This window comes from Corvus moneduloides, chromosome Z (assembly GCF_009650955.1).
Source record: "Corvus moneduloides isolate bCorMon1 chromosome Z, bCorMon1.pri, whole genome shotgun sequence".
Lineage (NCBI taxonomy): Eukaryota > Metazoa > Chordata > Aves > Passeriformes > Corvidae > Corvus > Corvus moneduloides.
This window is the reverse complement of record NC_045511.1, coordinates 59,275,092-59,290,310: the sequence shown is the minus strand read 5'-3', so window position 1 is coordinate 59,290,310 and position 15,219 is coordinate 59,275,092. Positions and strand designations below refer to the sequence as shown.

The 15,219-nt window shown below is 36.3% G+C and overlaps 1 protein-coding gene across 11 annotated transcripts in view; it reads right to left on the bottom strand.

The window, feature by feature from the left end:
* Positions 1–15,219, bottom strand: part of BNC2 (basonuclin 2) — a 350,521-nt gene that overhangs the window by 246,405 nt on the left and 88,897 nt on the right. For 6 of the 11 annotated variants that reach the window (XM_032097388.1, XM_032097398.1, XM_032097396.1 and 3 more), the window contains one exon: positions 8,738–8,938. The exons of 1 other annotated variant lie outside the window; for it this stretch is intronic. In XM_032097388.1, coding sequence (XP_031953279.1) covers positions 8,738–8,938 — 201 coding nt within the window. Of the gene's footprint in view, positions 1–8,737; positions 8,939–9,075; positions 9,273–9,642; positions 9,733–10,099; positions 10,194–10,686; positions 10,855–15,219 lie in introns of those variants that run through there. 4 more of the 11 variants (XM_032097391.1, XM_032097389.1, XM_032097392.1 and 1 more) reach the window with 4 other exon arrangements.

Genomic DNA, 15,219 nt, shown 5'->3' with positions numbered 1-15,219 from the left:
TTCTTGATATTTCCTTTGTCAAATACACGGATTTGATATATGAGAATACAAATATAATGAGGGTTTCTTTTTAAGTATTAGCCATGCCTTGGTTAAGAAATTGTACAAAGTAGAAATCAAACTGAGATGCTTTTCACCACCTTCCACATGATAATCCAGGACATCACACATTTTTATCAGGTTTTTTGCATACAGACACACTAAAATAAAACAACACTGAACTCTCCATGTCAGCACTTATATTAAGTCATCCTTGGAAGTGATGCTTCTCCTCTCTGCCCCTTACATCTTCCTATAGACCCTTATAATCAAGATTGTTTTAATTATTCAATTACTACCAAGAAGAGTTTTTTCTTTTAATACATATTCAGATATATATACAGAGAAAGACAAACTGTAGGGACAAAAAAATGAGGAAAGACATAAATAAATAAAGGATATCAATAATGATCTATCATAAAATGACATTTTGCTGTTGTACTTCCACAGGAGCCGTAACATCTCACAAGACATCCCTCTGAAAGCAGCAATAAAACTGCAGTACAGTACACAAGGTTTTGTATTCTGTGCAGGCAAAAGGCAATGAATATGCTAAAAGAAAATAAATCCGCATAAACAGATCTGACAAAAACATCTTCTGGTTTGCTTTTATAAACATATATTTCTAATGAGAAAACAGAGAAGATAGAACATTTTGGGAAGCCAAATTTTTATGTAAACAAGAATAATTCCTTTCAAAATGCTACAACAAAAGTTGGCAATACCAGTTAGCAAGGAGTCCTGTAAACATTTCTCCTCCAATTCGTTTCATGTTGAATTATCCTGCCCAAATTTCATTCTGAGATTTCTGGTTGAAAAAATTCAAAAGTTCAGAGGCAAAATGAAAGCAACCATAATTTTGCACTGGGAACTTCCAGGTAACCCACAAAAAACTGATCCTTCAGTGACCAAGACATAAAGCCATACAGAGGTCCATAATGTCTAAAAGCTCACACCTGACCAGACTTTAACAGAGAACCTTGTTTAATTTCTGGATTTTAATAAACCAGGAAATCAGGTTTAGATTTCCTTAAGAAAGTGCAACAGTTAATTTTATTTTTTTTAAATGATGTTCCTCTCCTCGGTGTCTAAGTAATAGAAAATATTAAAATACATAAGAACAACTTTCTCTACCACCACAGAATCTTGTCTTGCAGAATACCTGCACATTCAACTTCATAAAAGTTACACATGTACAGAAGACTTACAGAATTGAGCTCCTGCTTACAGCTCACTCTGAAGGCTAGTACCTTGCTGTCTGTGATTCTCTACCTAAACTATATGTTGTCCTTGATGCATGACAGAGCCTCCAGTGACATGAATGGAAAACACATGCTTGGATCACTGTGAGGATGTGATCTTTTATATTCTGTTTTCCTCTTACTAGTTCACCAAATGTTGAATTGCTCAGATGAAAAGAACTAAACTGCTCAAAGCTAGAAGCATTGCATTTTAAAGTTACCAACCTTTAAGAAATACACATTTAAAGAAATCACGGAGAAAATGCATATTCAGAGATTGAGGTAAACTATCTCTTTTCCTGGAATTCTGGTGAAATAAAGTTTAAAAAGCAACACCACAAATAAACAAATTGTGTTAATTAGATGTGTCCTGTTGTTCCCTGAGTTGTTAAAAAATACTGAGAAAAAGAACAATTAAAGCTCTGTTTTCAATATTAATTGCAGTAGATATCACAAAAAATAGGCAGGCATTTACCCTGTCACTCAGTCTCCTTTATAAGGGACATCTTCCAAAACCCACAGGTAGGCAGACAGCAGCACCGATCTCTACTGGTGTATTTGTGCTGTGGTCCATTTTTGGGTAAACACCACCTCAAATATCACAGTAAATTTAACTTCAATGACAAGCCCAGAATAAATTTTCTCACTTTCCATAAAGCTTCTTAAAGTATCACTTCTTATTCACTTTGTAAGAGAAGATTGCTGAGTTCTGTGTGGTGCATGTGAGGGAATGGCAGGATGGTAATCATGACATTCTCTTTTCTGAACTCCCATGTTCTCTAAGTGGCAGATGACACTCTCCTTTCCTTTGCACAAGTGCACAGATACGCATCATCAGTAGAGGATGGGGATGCAATGGCTTCCCAAGAGAGTCGGAATAGCATCAGTGGTACACTGTTGGCAAGTTCACACTGATCAATGCAATTCTGAGATGCTCACCCCCCTGCCCTCCAAATCCGAGGACCTTTCTATGACAAAATATTGTGTGACAGAGCCATACAAGTGCCACTGTTTTCTCTGTCAGTGAACAAAAATAATTTGGAAAACAGTTGTCAAGTATTTCAGTTAAGGAAAGGAGGCATTAGGGTGTTAAGATAATGAGTGGGGTGAACAGTAAAGCAACAGATGCCTGTCCACTGGCTGATGCACAGTCTCTTTATTTTGGACATTTGTTAGACAGACTGATGTTAAACTAAAGAATGCATTTTGCCTCATTGAAAAACTGTACATAAACACATAGACATTCATTATATCAAAATGCTTTTTAAGTTTACTCCTTTCTACAGGTCAGCTGGGCAAAAAATAAGCCCCTTGATTCAAGTTTATCTAGATGCTGAAATTTTGTCTTTACACTCTCAGAATTACAGCAAAAAGCTGCATTACTGATTCTCTTTCCGAACTAAGTGATTGAGACAGTAAGAGTGGAATTCTCCTTTTCTCCCTCTTCTCTGTTTCAACCTTCTCTTTCTTGAGCCAGTATGATTCATCACCTCCTGGGTATACTAGGAGCCCCAAGTTTGGAAATTCTTCTAAACTGTGAAGAAACATTAGTCTATAAGGCAAATCTTTTTACAATAGCAGAAGCACTATTGTTTGAAAAAATAACTGAGCAAAGAAAGCTATACACAGCGTATGTTTTGAGCATTTCTAGTAAAAAGTAAATGCTCTTTAAAGCTTTTGTTTCTGATTCTACTTTATGACGGCAGTTCTGTATCAGTGAACAGGGTGTTCCTTTGCAATCAGCACAGTGTCACAATGACCTGGCAAATGTGAATGCTTTCACTATCACTACAGTCCTTGCAATCTTGCCTCAGCTGTGACCCATTCACTTTTGCCCCAACTTCACTAAGATGCCTTACTCAGCATCTAATTAGTTAGGGAAGATTTGCCTTGGCTCTTAACCCTGACATAAGAGCAGGAGAATCTGCTGCTGTTTTATACCAAATCTGTTCCGTCACTACATTAATCAAATCCCTATAAAACTATACTTGAATAAGTAACTACTAAAATACAAAATCAAAAAATATAAACCAGTGTATTTTTAAATGTTAAACACGAGTACTTATTGCACAATATATATTTAAGTATGTGATTTAATGTGTTTCAATGATTCATGCAGGTTTTACAGTTTTGTCCATACATATCTCAAAGCTCTGACAGTGTTAGCACATCATCAACAAAGATATAGAATGGCACAAATATGTTCAAACACCGTATGTATATATGTGCAAGATTAATATGTATAGAAAGGAATGGGAAACAATTTGCTATATTTTAGTTCTCCTTTAAATACCGAACACAGTGACAGAAGCTATAGAGATGCATTTTTTACTTTTAATCATGTATCATGTGCATAGCCATGCATCTATCATTGCATGTATTTGTATGTCTAGTTGTATATGCCGCACGAAACATCCTGCATTTTTGTCATGTACAATATTTCCCAATGCCCCTATTCTGAGGCACATCGGAAGCAGCAAAAAATTCTTGAGGCAAATATTTTTGATTTGATAAAAGGAAAAGTACACATTTAAACCACGCTTTATCAAAATACCCAACAAAATTAAAGCAAGTGTCTGAAATAAGACAAATACCCAACAAAATTAAAGCAAGTGTCTGAAATAAGACAATGTACCCAACAAAGCTTCTAAATTCATTCTAGCACACAAACTTAATCATGAACAGCATAAAAAAACCCCACCTGGGCTCACATCATCTTTAAAATGGTGTGATAAAAATATATATAATTATAAGATTATTATGTTTGCTGATGCTTACTTAGAAAGGTGATTACCTTAAGCTACGAAATGCATTTTACCAATGCCAATCTTCTTCTCAAAATGTTCATAGTAAATCAATGTATGATGTTACAGCCTGTTGTCAAATTAAGTTTGAACTCCTTTCGCATGTACATAGTTACATGCTACAGTAAAACAGTTAATTACTTAATAAATGTTAAAATTGCATACAACCTCTATGACCAACAACCCAGAAACATTTAAAAAGCTTTCACCTTCAATCCATTAGACATTTCACTACTCTCCTATTTTTAAACACAGGTTCAATAAACAGTTTATGTGCCTGTGTCTACATCAATTCTAGGAACTATCAGATGCAAGATACAAGCACAGCTCAAAAAAGGCAGCACACGTTATATGCAATTTAATATTTCTAGCAATATAAACACATACTCCACATATTATAAGTATTATTTAGTTTTCCTTGGAATAAGCATGCATTTATGCAAGGAAAAAAAGTTGAATTTACTGTACCATATCTCTTGTGAACAGATGCGTCTATATTAATATACATCATTGATTTAATTTTTCGTTTTCTTGGCTTCTCGCTCACCTATCTAGAAGTGATTTCTCTGGTGATAACTAACACATCATGCTAATGAGAGAATCTAATGTACAATAGAGAAATGTCACTACTAATAATATTTGCATGAAGTTAAATAAAGCAACTGTAAGAGAATGTCAGACAGTTGTTCTTTAATAAGATACAGTTACACAATGAAATTATGTTGTTAATTTTGTTACATCATTGAGTGAATCCTAAATTACTATGTAATGATGCACAGATCCATTTATAATTCTGTATACTGCTTTTTCACTCTCATGTTGAAAACAGATTCTGGAAAAGCTATTACCTTTTTATCTGAAATGGATTAAACATACTTCTTTCTCAACAAAAAGGTGGATGGCTCTGGCATTTTGTGTCACTGTGGGTTACAGCCATTTCTCTTACGGTCTCATTTCTGAAATGACTTTAAAGTATTTTAGAACATTACAGCCCTTAAGGTAACTGGATGAAGAAAAATGACATTTCTTATTCTGACAAATGCACAAAATATTTATGAAAGCAGACAATCACAAAAGCCTGCTTTTTTTTAATCAATCAAATCCAGACCTTCCTTTCTGTTGTTAACAACTCCTTGCCAGAACTAGAATGGGCAGTGCGTGCCCTGGACCTAACCAGATGAGCATGGAAAAGAAGCCAAGGGTTTCTGCTCATTCTCGACCTGTCACTGATCAAAGTGACCCAAAGAAACACTCCTTTTTAAAAGTTAAGATTTACGCCCTTTGAGGTTATCAGACATTCTTCTGTATACAGAAGGGATGACCTCTTTCAAGCAAATCACACAATTTTACATGGACAAAAGGTACATAGGCAAAACAATGCAGTCAAGTGACCATGTCATAAACTTCTCACAGGTAATTTAGAATAGTATTCCTTTTCCCCTCTCACTGCACAAAAATCTGAATTTGCTCTGGAATGTGGAGATACCATTTTTTGTGCTCCCATTTTCGAAAGAAAATAGTCCAAAAATAAGTACCACCATACTTGCTATTAATAACCCAAACCTGTACAATCAATCCTAATTTTTCTAAGACAAATATCACAATGAAGTTGATTTTCTTTTTATTCTGAGGAAAGTTATTCACTCCTATATTATTCAAATAGCAGTGCAGTGTGAGTTGAGAGGTAAGAGGAGGGAGGGATTGAAAGGTTTTGTTTTGTTCTAAATAAATCTTGCTATGCTTTAGTTTTTCCACTAAAAACCTACTTGAGATTAAGTTATAGTTCCAAGGGAAAGTGATGGGGCTCAGAGTTTGTTTGCTTCTAGAAAATATGTGGAAAAGCAGCATTACACTTAGAAATTTAAAAGAGAAATGTCTCTAGCATTACTGTGTATAGCTGGAAAAGTTTCACTAAACAGTTCTTTCAAACCATTCCAAACTTTGCTTGCAACTTATGTACATTTCATAACTTTATATTATTTGTACTCATGAAAACAATTTTTCTTAAAGCATAGGAAAAGTTCTTAAAATACTTACATTTCCAGAAGATGGACTGAAAATAATTAACTATCAAATGAATGAAAATAGATAACAGAAAACAGTATTCAAAATTTTAGTGATTTACCAAGAAACACTGGCACTTAGACACAAATCTGCAATTGCACTTGCACACTATATGTACAAGCTAGCAAGTTATAACAGCCCCAACAAATCAGAAATATAAGACAAAATGTTATCCTTAAAGAGGAGAGAAATGCATTTAGCAAAATAACTTACCCTCCTCTTAAAAGCATGATGAAAGCATATTTGCACTGGATATGCTTAGCACATGATAAACAAACAAACAAAATATGACAAGGAGATTAACAAGTACGCAAACGTGTCAGCAACAGACTTTTAAGAAATAAATCTGTTCGACATTACCACCTTTTCAGTGCTACTGTGTATGTCTGCCAATTCACACTGATGCAGCATCCACCACACATTTAGTACATTTAGTACATTACTTCTTGCTTTGGATACAGAGTACAGCATGGGCATTCATGTTCAATAATTTACAAAATCCAGTTAATATTCAAGAATTAGTACATTAAAAATATTATTTAAAAAGAAAAATAATAAACAAATAGCCTAGATTGAGTGCATAAATGTTCGATTTGGTTTAATAAGGTAGTTGTCTCAAATTATTTGACCCCCCTTACACATTGTGATGCCCTTCTATTTAGTTTTGTTTCCTTTCTTTGTCAGTGTTGAACATTTTCTAGTATTTTAGAGACCACACAATCTAAATCTGTTGAAAAATATCTAATACTAAACAGACAATCTAGTACTATCTATGTGGTTCAATCGTCATTTATCAATTGATTGTTATCTGGATCTAGTTATGTTAACTCTTTTGTGGCTGAAATGTAAAGAACCTTTCCTCCACCCTTAAAATTTAATCTGACTTCTTGCTAAAAGAATATAGCAAGTAATTAGAATAACTGCTTTCCATGTCATTGCCTAATATCAGTGTAACCAAATATGTTATGTCTCAAAGAGAGGCATAGAGCTGATAATGTTTGTAAGCAGTGCGGTAGCAATTCACCCTTCCTAGTGCCAAGCATTGTTTTTGAAATGTGCATCTCTACCAGGAAATGAACTTTTTTACTTTTAAGAATGGGAAATTGAACAGAGTTGCTTATTTGCCTTACGTTGATTACATTCTATACCAGCATACTGTATCAGCAGTAATCAGGGTCCCTCTACAGGATACATCAAAATATTCCTTATTCAAACGCCTTCATCCTGTCCTGAGCTATACTGCTTAAATGATCACCCATAGACAGCCGCTATTGGTTAATAACTATCTGCTTTGGGGTTTTTCCTGGCTTTAAAGTTTTTTTAATTAAACTATTGTTTTATGGTCAGTATTCAGGCATGCTTTGTTCCTTTAAACTACAAAAACCAATTTACTTTCCCCCTCTTTTCTTACAGTACAACACCTCTCAGGTAAATGAATTAATTCATCTTATGTCCAACATTAAATAAAAGTCAAATATTACTACACAAATTTACTAACTCCTCTTCTGGCTAACACAATATTTCAATTATTATCCATCAGTGTCAGACCATAATTCGAAACTAGTTTTCAGAAGGGTAAAACATCTCCTGGTAGGGAGTCACCCTGTTAAAAACCTCGAGGTTGAACTTCCCTCCCCTGCTTGAGCCCCATCCAAGCTGAAAGTTTCTCCCTCTCTTTTTTCTTTTTTTTTTCCCTCTCCCTTTCTTTTTTTTCCTTATTTTTTTTTTCCCTTGTCCCTTTCCCTTCACCCAGAAGAGCCAAGCAATTGTGCAAAATTTACTGTAACACACAAGGCGCGTATCACCAAGTGCATGGTACAGAGACAGTGGTTCCTGTGATTAATTATCAGTTATAACTGGCCTTGCAGTAACATTTTCGCTTTCCCGTCAGAACCGGCATACCAAGCTGCCTTAAACGCGGCCCCCGGTGAAGGAGCAGCTCTGGGGAGGACGCCAAGGCTCAGCTCCGCAGAGAGAGGGGGAGCGAGAGAGGGAGCAAGCGGGGAGAGGGAGCGGGAGAGGAGAGACCCGAGGACTGAAACTGTCTCCTCTAACGACCCTCAGCTCCGTGCTGGCAGCAGCTCCAGCAGGACGGCTCGTCGCTCCTTCCCTCTGAATAAAACTGTGTTCTACCACATGAAGTCAATTATGCCGTTCAGAGGGGCCCCCTAAATTTAGTATCAGTTTGATTTTGGGGGCTTATGTACTCAGGAAGAAAAAGGAGTTTTGCTGGGATAGCAGACACTTTTATTTATGGGACGGGGGATAGCAAAGGGGAAAAAGGCTGGAACAAAACAAAAGCAAAGAAAGAAAGAAAAACAATCTTACTAGGAGCAAAGCTCCATTTGGAAACTTTAAAACAAATACTCTGCTTTTACTTAAAGCTTTAATATTTTTTTCTTCTTTTAAAAAGGAGCCCTTAGGGAAGAAATGAAGTAACCATGCACATTCCAATGACATAGTTATGACAGTTCAGAGGCTAACTATGTAGTGATGAATGAAACAAAAATGAAACGTGGAAAGAAAGAGAAAAAGGAGGGGGGGGAAGCACAAAAATTCCATGTTTTAAAATAAACGAAAGTAACGTACCTGTTGGGACATTCTGAATAAGAGGTTAGTGTCAGTGTTCTGCCATGTCCCCATGAAACCAGAGTCGGTCGCTGCCGTTCTTGTTCCGAACTGCATGGAGTTGTCAGTGCAGGAGTCTCTTAAAGTCAAGTCTCTTGCCCTCTTTCGCTCTCTGTGTCTCTGTGTGTGTCTGTCTCTCACATCCACTTCTGCCTCTTCTGACTGAAAAGTGAAGGTGGATTTTTTGAGCCTCTTGGCAGCCAGTAGCAGTAGTGTAGTGTAGTTAAGAAGCTAGCTGCACTGTGCATTTCATTTGGGAAGGGGGGATTCAGGGGAGAGGGTCAGAGCTGCTTTCGCACCTTCAGCAGAGAGACCCCTATCATTTATGCATAGATTGTGACTCCCCAAGCTCGCCTTTGCTCAGTTTAACAGCTGCCTGTCAGGTGTGCATGCAGCACTAAGGAGACCCAACCATCAGCTTCAAACTCTCAGCCACTGGATGTCATTGGATAGCAGAGCAAAGAGTCAACTGCACTGCTCCACTGTCAGGCACCAAATGACATCCTGCACTAACCCTTCAGTCTACAGATACACAGATACACACACACACGCACATTCTCTCTAAGTAGCACAATGATCAGAGTGAATTGGGAGGAAAAAAAAGGCTGTGGCCCTGTCCCTGTCTTTCTCTGTTTTTTCTCAACGGTGCTGTCAAGTACAGCATGTTATATCTGACACTTGCCTACTACACAGGATTAGCAAATCTAAAAAAAAAAAAAAAAAAATTAAAAACAAGGAAGCAAGCAATTAAACACAGTCAATATTAACTTAGAAGTAAAACATAAAAAAGTTGGCCTGGTTATTTCCTAAATATTAGTCAGAAAAGAATTGTGAAAGTCAGTTTCTATCCCAAAAGAAACTCTTACCAAAGAGAGGAAAAAAGACACAGTCCAACTTCTTTTGAAATAAAACTAGAAAGTCACATGCACATTTCATTTCTCACAACCCTCTCTCTTCTTGCCCACTGCTAAGTGTCTTAAGCAGCATCGAGAGCAAGAAAGGATGGAAAAAATGACAAAGCTAGCCCTTCCTTTCCCTCCCCCAAAAGATCAAAAGTAGTTTTTGTTGGGTTTTTTTTTAAGAAGCTAGTTGAAGCAGATACAATACACCTTTCAAATCGTAAAGAACAAAGAAATTAACCAGAGCAGAAAAGAAACCGGTCCCACACAGCTAAAAAGTAATGCAAAAGAAACAATGCTTTTCCTTTAAGATCTCCTATACTCAAGGTACAGTACTATATATCAAGTTAAATATTACTATTGCAATTCTGTTCTTAATTACAAAAGCTTTTTTTAATTAATCTTATTTGAAAAATTCTCTTACCCACTTCATCCTTTACATATAGAAAAGAAATCATAACTCTGCAAACAAACTTCATAAATAAAACAAAATTCGTGCAATCTCATAAAAAATGACCAGAGTTTAAAAAAAAAAAAAAAAAAAGAAGATATCCTTTCCAACATAAGGAACATTCATCTTCTAATAAAATCTACAAATTTAGGAGGACAAATGTACCACTCACTGCTTTTTTCTTAACTCAGGAATAACAATAAACCTCACTCTCTGAAACAACAAAAGAAACAGAAGAGAGCTTCAGTGGCAGCTCTGTGTCATTAGTGTGCAATGAGAAAAGATGAGAAGATGTACACTATGTTGACACAAATGTGCCTTCCCCTCTAGACCCTACATCTCTTGAAAGCTTTTCTGTTAAACTTTCCTTCAGTTCAGCACCATTAAGTAAAAAAAAAAGTCTCAGAAGCAGCAAATTCAATATCCAAGAAGAAACAAGGAAGAACCCCAAGAACTGTTGCCTTAAAATATATTAAGTCCACTTGTGGTCAATAAAAATATTCTCTGCTGGGGAGGGGAAAATGACACTTAGGAGTCAATTGTACCAACAGTGGCTATACCTTTACAGCTAGCTATTAGCCCCTCAAACTCCCTCTAAAATTTGCCAGCCTCTTCATTTCTGAAGTGGCACTCAGTGCCTCAGTCAAGCTGCATGCTCAGCTCCTGACCTTCCCACTAATGGCTGTTATTTGTGGGAGGCTTAAGGACACTGTCAATAGCAAGCTTCCTCCTCTCCGTTCTGCATCTCTTGTGTGCTCTCGCTCACAGTCTTTATCTCCATCTCTTACCCACCCCCCGCCTTCTTTTTCCTGTCCTGCAGTCCTCTCCTCTCCCAGCGAATAAAAAAAAACACCCGCACACACACATCCATGCACACACGCACGCACGCGCGTGCACACAAACACACACAAAATCAACTGGCATGCAGCAGCAAGCACCTGCAGTAATAGACTCTTTTATTAAAACTGTTATTCTGCAAGACTTGAAATTCCCAGTGGACCGGGCCATGTCAAAGCCGATATAATTAACTAGAGGCTCAGCAACGGATCAATTACCAGACAAGCAAGTGATAGTGAAATCAATGAAAGATCATCAGCCACATTATCAGTGTTGCAACTCATTAGGGTAAAACTGAGAAATGTGCTCAAAGCCAGCCCAAGCAAGGTGGCATTACAAAACAAAGGGCTAATTTGGAGACCCTGCTGTGAACAATCTGTAACAGAATTAGCCTTTTTTTCCCCTAAACTGCAGAGCTAAGTAACGAAATGTGACAGACTGAGAGAAGCAGTTTATTAAGACACCAACTCCAAGTTTATTTAGTTCATAAACTCTCTCCTAGAAAATCAATACAGTCTGTACAGGGTTATTAGGCTGACTAGCTAATACATCCAAATCTGGTCTTCCCAAGCAGAAATCTTGGCCAGAATGCTACAGCCTTACAAGAAATCTAAGCTCATTCAGATCACTGTATCAAAGGAGAACTATCATTTAATTGTCAAATGTGTGACTTCTACATCCCAGCTTCAGAATGTTTTGAAAAAGATGTATTTCCCCCCTACCATGCTAACATGACAGAGAAGAAACAAAATTTAGTCTGTCAGTCTCAGTCCAGCTCAGGTCATCCTTAAATTTATAGTGTCTCTACTGCGTCTTGCTTGGCACAATAATGCCAGCATAGAAAACCCAACAAGAAATACTGAATTTCAAACAAGGATATGAAAAGTAGCAGTCAATAAGGAGATAAAAGTAACCAAGCAGGAAAACTACAACAGAAGCCAACCTCCTCAAGTAGCAGTTTAAGCCTCATCTAACTGTACAGCAATGGGGATGGGGGTTGAGGGGTGGGGAGGGAAGCTGAGGAGGAAGGGGGGAGGGTAGAAAGAAGAAAATTTTTAAAAAGTAAACCCCAAACTTTAGTATACAAATTTGGCACAAACTGAGTATTTTGTCTCCTCTTTGGCTAGCACATTTGAGAATCTGAAACACTATAGTCAAGGTAAGGGCTCTAAAGGTATTTTAAACAAATCCTTTTAAAAGCATTTTTAAAAAATCTCATTTTCAATAGATTTTTAATCAGGAGTATGTTCTGCAAGTATTTTACTGCTATCCAATGGTATTTTTGCTGACAGATAAAAGGATCTGTGAAATTATTTTACATTTTCACCTCCTGGGAATATCCAGATGCTGAATAGAAGAGGTGCCTACAGAATCCAGGTTCTAATGGAACTTAAAACAGAGTGCAGTTGCAGTTGTCTGCTTCTGTTTTTTGAGAATGTTATGTGTTTTGTGAACTGTATGTGGTGTTTAGAGATTTTTCTTTCTTTTCATTTTAAATAATACTTATTACTTACTGTCAAAGACAATTACATTATATGCATGACTTTCTGAATCTTTTAAAAGTATAATTTGTTGAGTTCATCTCTCTTCTTAAAACTACCGATACGGAAATACACCATATGGCAAGAAAGGATAAGAAAAGTGATTACAGAAAATCCAGGTGATGCCAAGAAGAAAATCTAGCCAGCAGAACATGCTATATAATGTAAACTTATCCTACTTCTTTCTAAATTCCATTACTCTCACAGTTTAAGTGTTAATTAGTTCAGTTAAAGGGTTAATGCAAATAGTTCAAAATGACTAAACATTGAAAAAATACTTTCTTCTTTTTGTTCCAATTATTCTGTATTATTAATTAAGCTGTTAAAACATGCAACAGTTACTATCTCCTTAATGTTCAATAATATGTAAACTCTTTAAAGAGATTTTTGTTCCACGTCTCTGCTTTAGATATTAATCAAGAAAATAATTACAGAGGAATTTAGCAAAAAAAATCTACATGCATATAACTATGTACTGTACATGTACGTTCAACGAGGTCCAATTAGTTGGGAAGAATTTGCATTTCAGTTAGTATGAGCTAACAAGACTGTAGGGAGACAATGTGATTTTACTCGCAGGGCAAGAAAGAATGGTGTTTTTCTGTAAGCATTAATTCCCATAACTGATCATTTTAAAATGTTACTGATCTTTACAGTATCTGTTTTTCAAACATCTAGGAGTTCGGTATAAATGTTTATATTAACTGTACATGCAGCAGTGTCCCTGAGACGACTCCTGGGGAAAAAAAGATAAAACAGTGAGCACAGATTTATTATTTCTCTTCATTTACTATTCAGAATTCTTTTTAAAGATAAATAGCAATCAATTATTCTAAAGGAGAGTCTCTTATATTTGGTGTTCATTCACAGGATTCATCAAAGTCACAGGGAAAAGACTCAGAAAACTTTATGTCTTTTTATACAAACGTTCCAATCTTCAATGATTGGATATACATACACACACCACACGCAATTACTGAACTCGTATCTGTATATATCATTCTCCTAAGTCTCTGTAGCCTCAGCCAGTTTACTGGCTAGTACCTGTAACTCCCAGAGTTCATTTGGCTGCAGATGTTAACAGTTTCTCTAATTTGTAATGACAGTAAACTGGCCTTTGCTCTTCCCACATTCACTATTCATTTCTAGGCTTGGTTAAGTAGATAGCTGGGTTAAAGATCAGTGGTTTTTCATGTGACACATTCTGCTATTCATCTAATAGCTCGTCAGGACAAAACTGTCCCTGTTCTTGCCAAAATAATGAAAATGGTCCTCTACATCGCATGACAATCAGCCCTTGCTTGTGCTGAAACAACTAAGCTTATATACTTTAGTCGTTTTAAAGACATTTTGGAACTGAGTATTCCACACTGCCTCCAAAAAAGTATGTATTTGACCAAGTATGAAAGAATTCTTCTCCTTACAATAATGTGTAAGCAGAGACTGTAACAACCACATTAAATACTTTATCCATGGATAACAATGAAGTTGTGAATTGTGTCCTAACAGTAATATAATATCATACTTGAAAATTATGCAAAGCCATCTTGGTGTTCATATTCAAAGGGGTGGTGAATCAGCCGTGGTAATGTAATTCTTTATCAACTCCTTCTACCTAAGAATTATATAAGGGACTCACTCTGAAACATCTGTTAGACTCTATGAAATGTTAACAGATGTCTAAAATGAAAAAAGAAAAAAAGGGGGGGTGGGGGGTAATAAAGGAAACCTCCTCTGAACAGATAATCCACCCAAATTTCCATATTCAAAAGCAAAAATATTGACACCACCATATTCTCTCTGAACCCTGTCATCCTTACTTTGTAAAACATTTTTCTGTAACTTTTAATAGGCACCTTCTGATTTATAACCAAAATGCTTTGGACTGATTATGTCATCATGCAACAATGAGACTGAATATTTTTTGGTCCCCTGTGTTCCAAATGTCCTTGCTGAATCCTTCTCTGTATTATCTAAACCATTGTGCATTTATGTTTGTCACTTTGATGTGCATGCCTAATTCACACAGATTCCGGAAGTGTCCTCATCTATATTTTACATCTCTTACTTTGTTCTGGTTTTGGTTGTTTTGGTTTTTTGCTGGTTTTTTGGGTTTTTTGTTAGAAATATTTTTCAGGTTGAACTGAAGCATGGCAAAACTCTGAACAGAGTTTTCACTTTAATTAAAAATCTTATTTTCAAGCACTATTTACTCTAAATTGGTTATTCATCCTTTTCCTTAGTAAGTGATGTGACAGGATGCTTATCCTCAAAGAAAACTTTTGATTATGAGTCTTTCTGTTATGAGCTTAAGCTCCTAGCAAGCTGTCACACTGCAACTGATCTTAGTCACGTCTTTGCCAAACTATGTATCAGCATTCTATACCACAGAACCCTTATGAAGACTGCTGAGACATGACACTAGCAAAGGTAAGGTGAAAACTGTGACCTATTGCTGGCAGATAAAACATCAAACAGAGATTATCAAGATTTTAGTCCCGCAACTGCTACATTTTAACAAGTTAAAGAAACAAAAGAAAAGTGAAATCCAGGAAAAGCAAACACACAGAGAAGACAATTACATCTGTGTATGCTGTCCTTCTGTATGTAACATGATGTTGACAGAGGTGTCCACTTGCAGGTTTGAAGGAGAAGAACATAAACATGGAGGATATTACAAAAATTAGAGGAAAGCTCTTGTTATCTTAAAGTGAA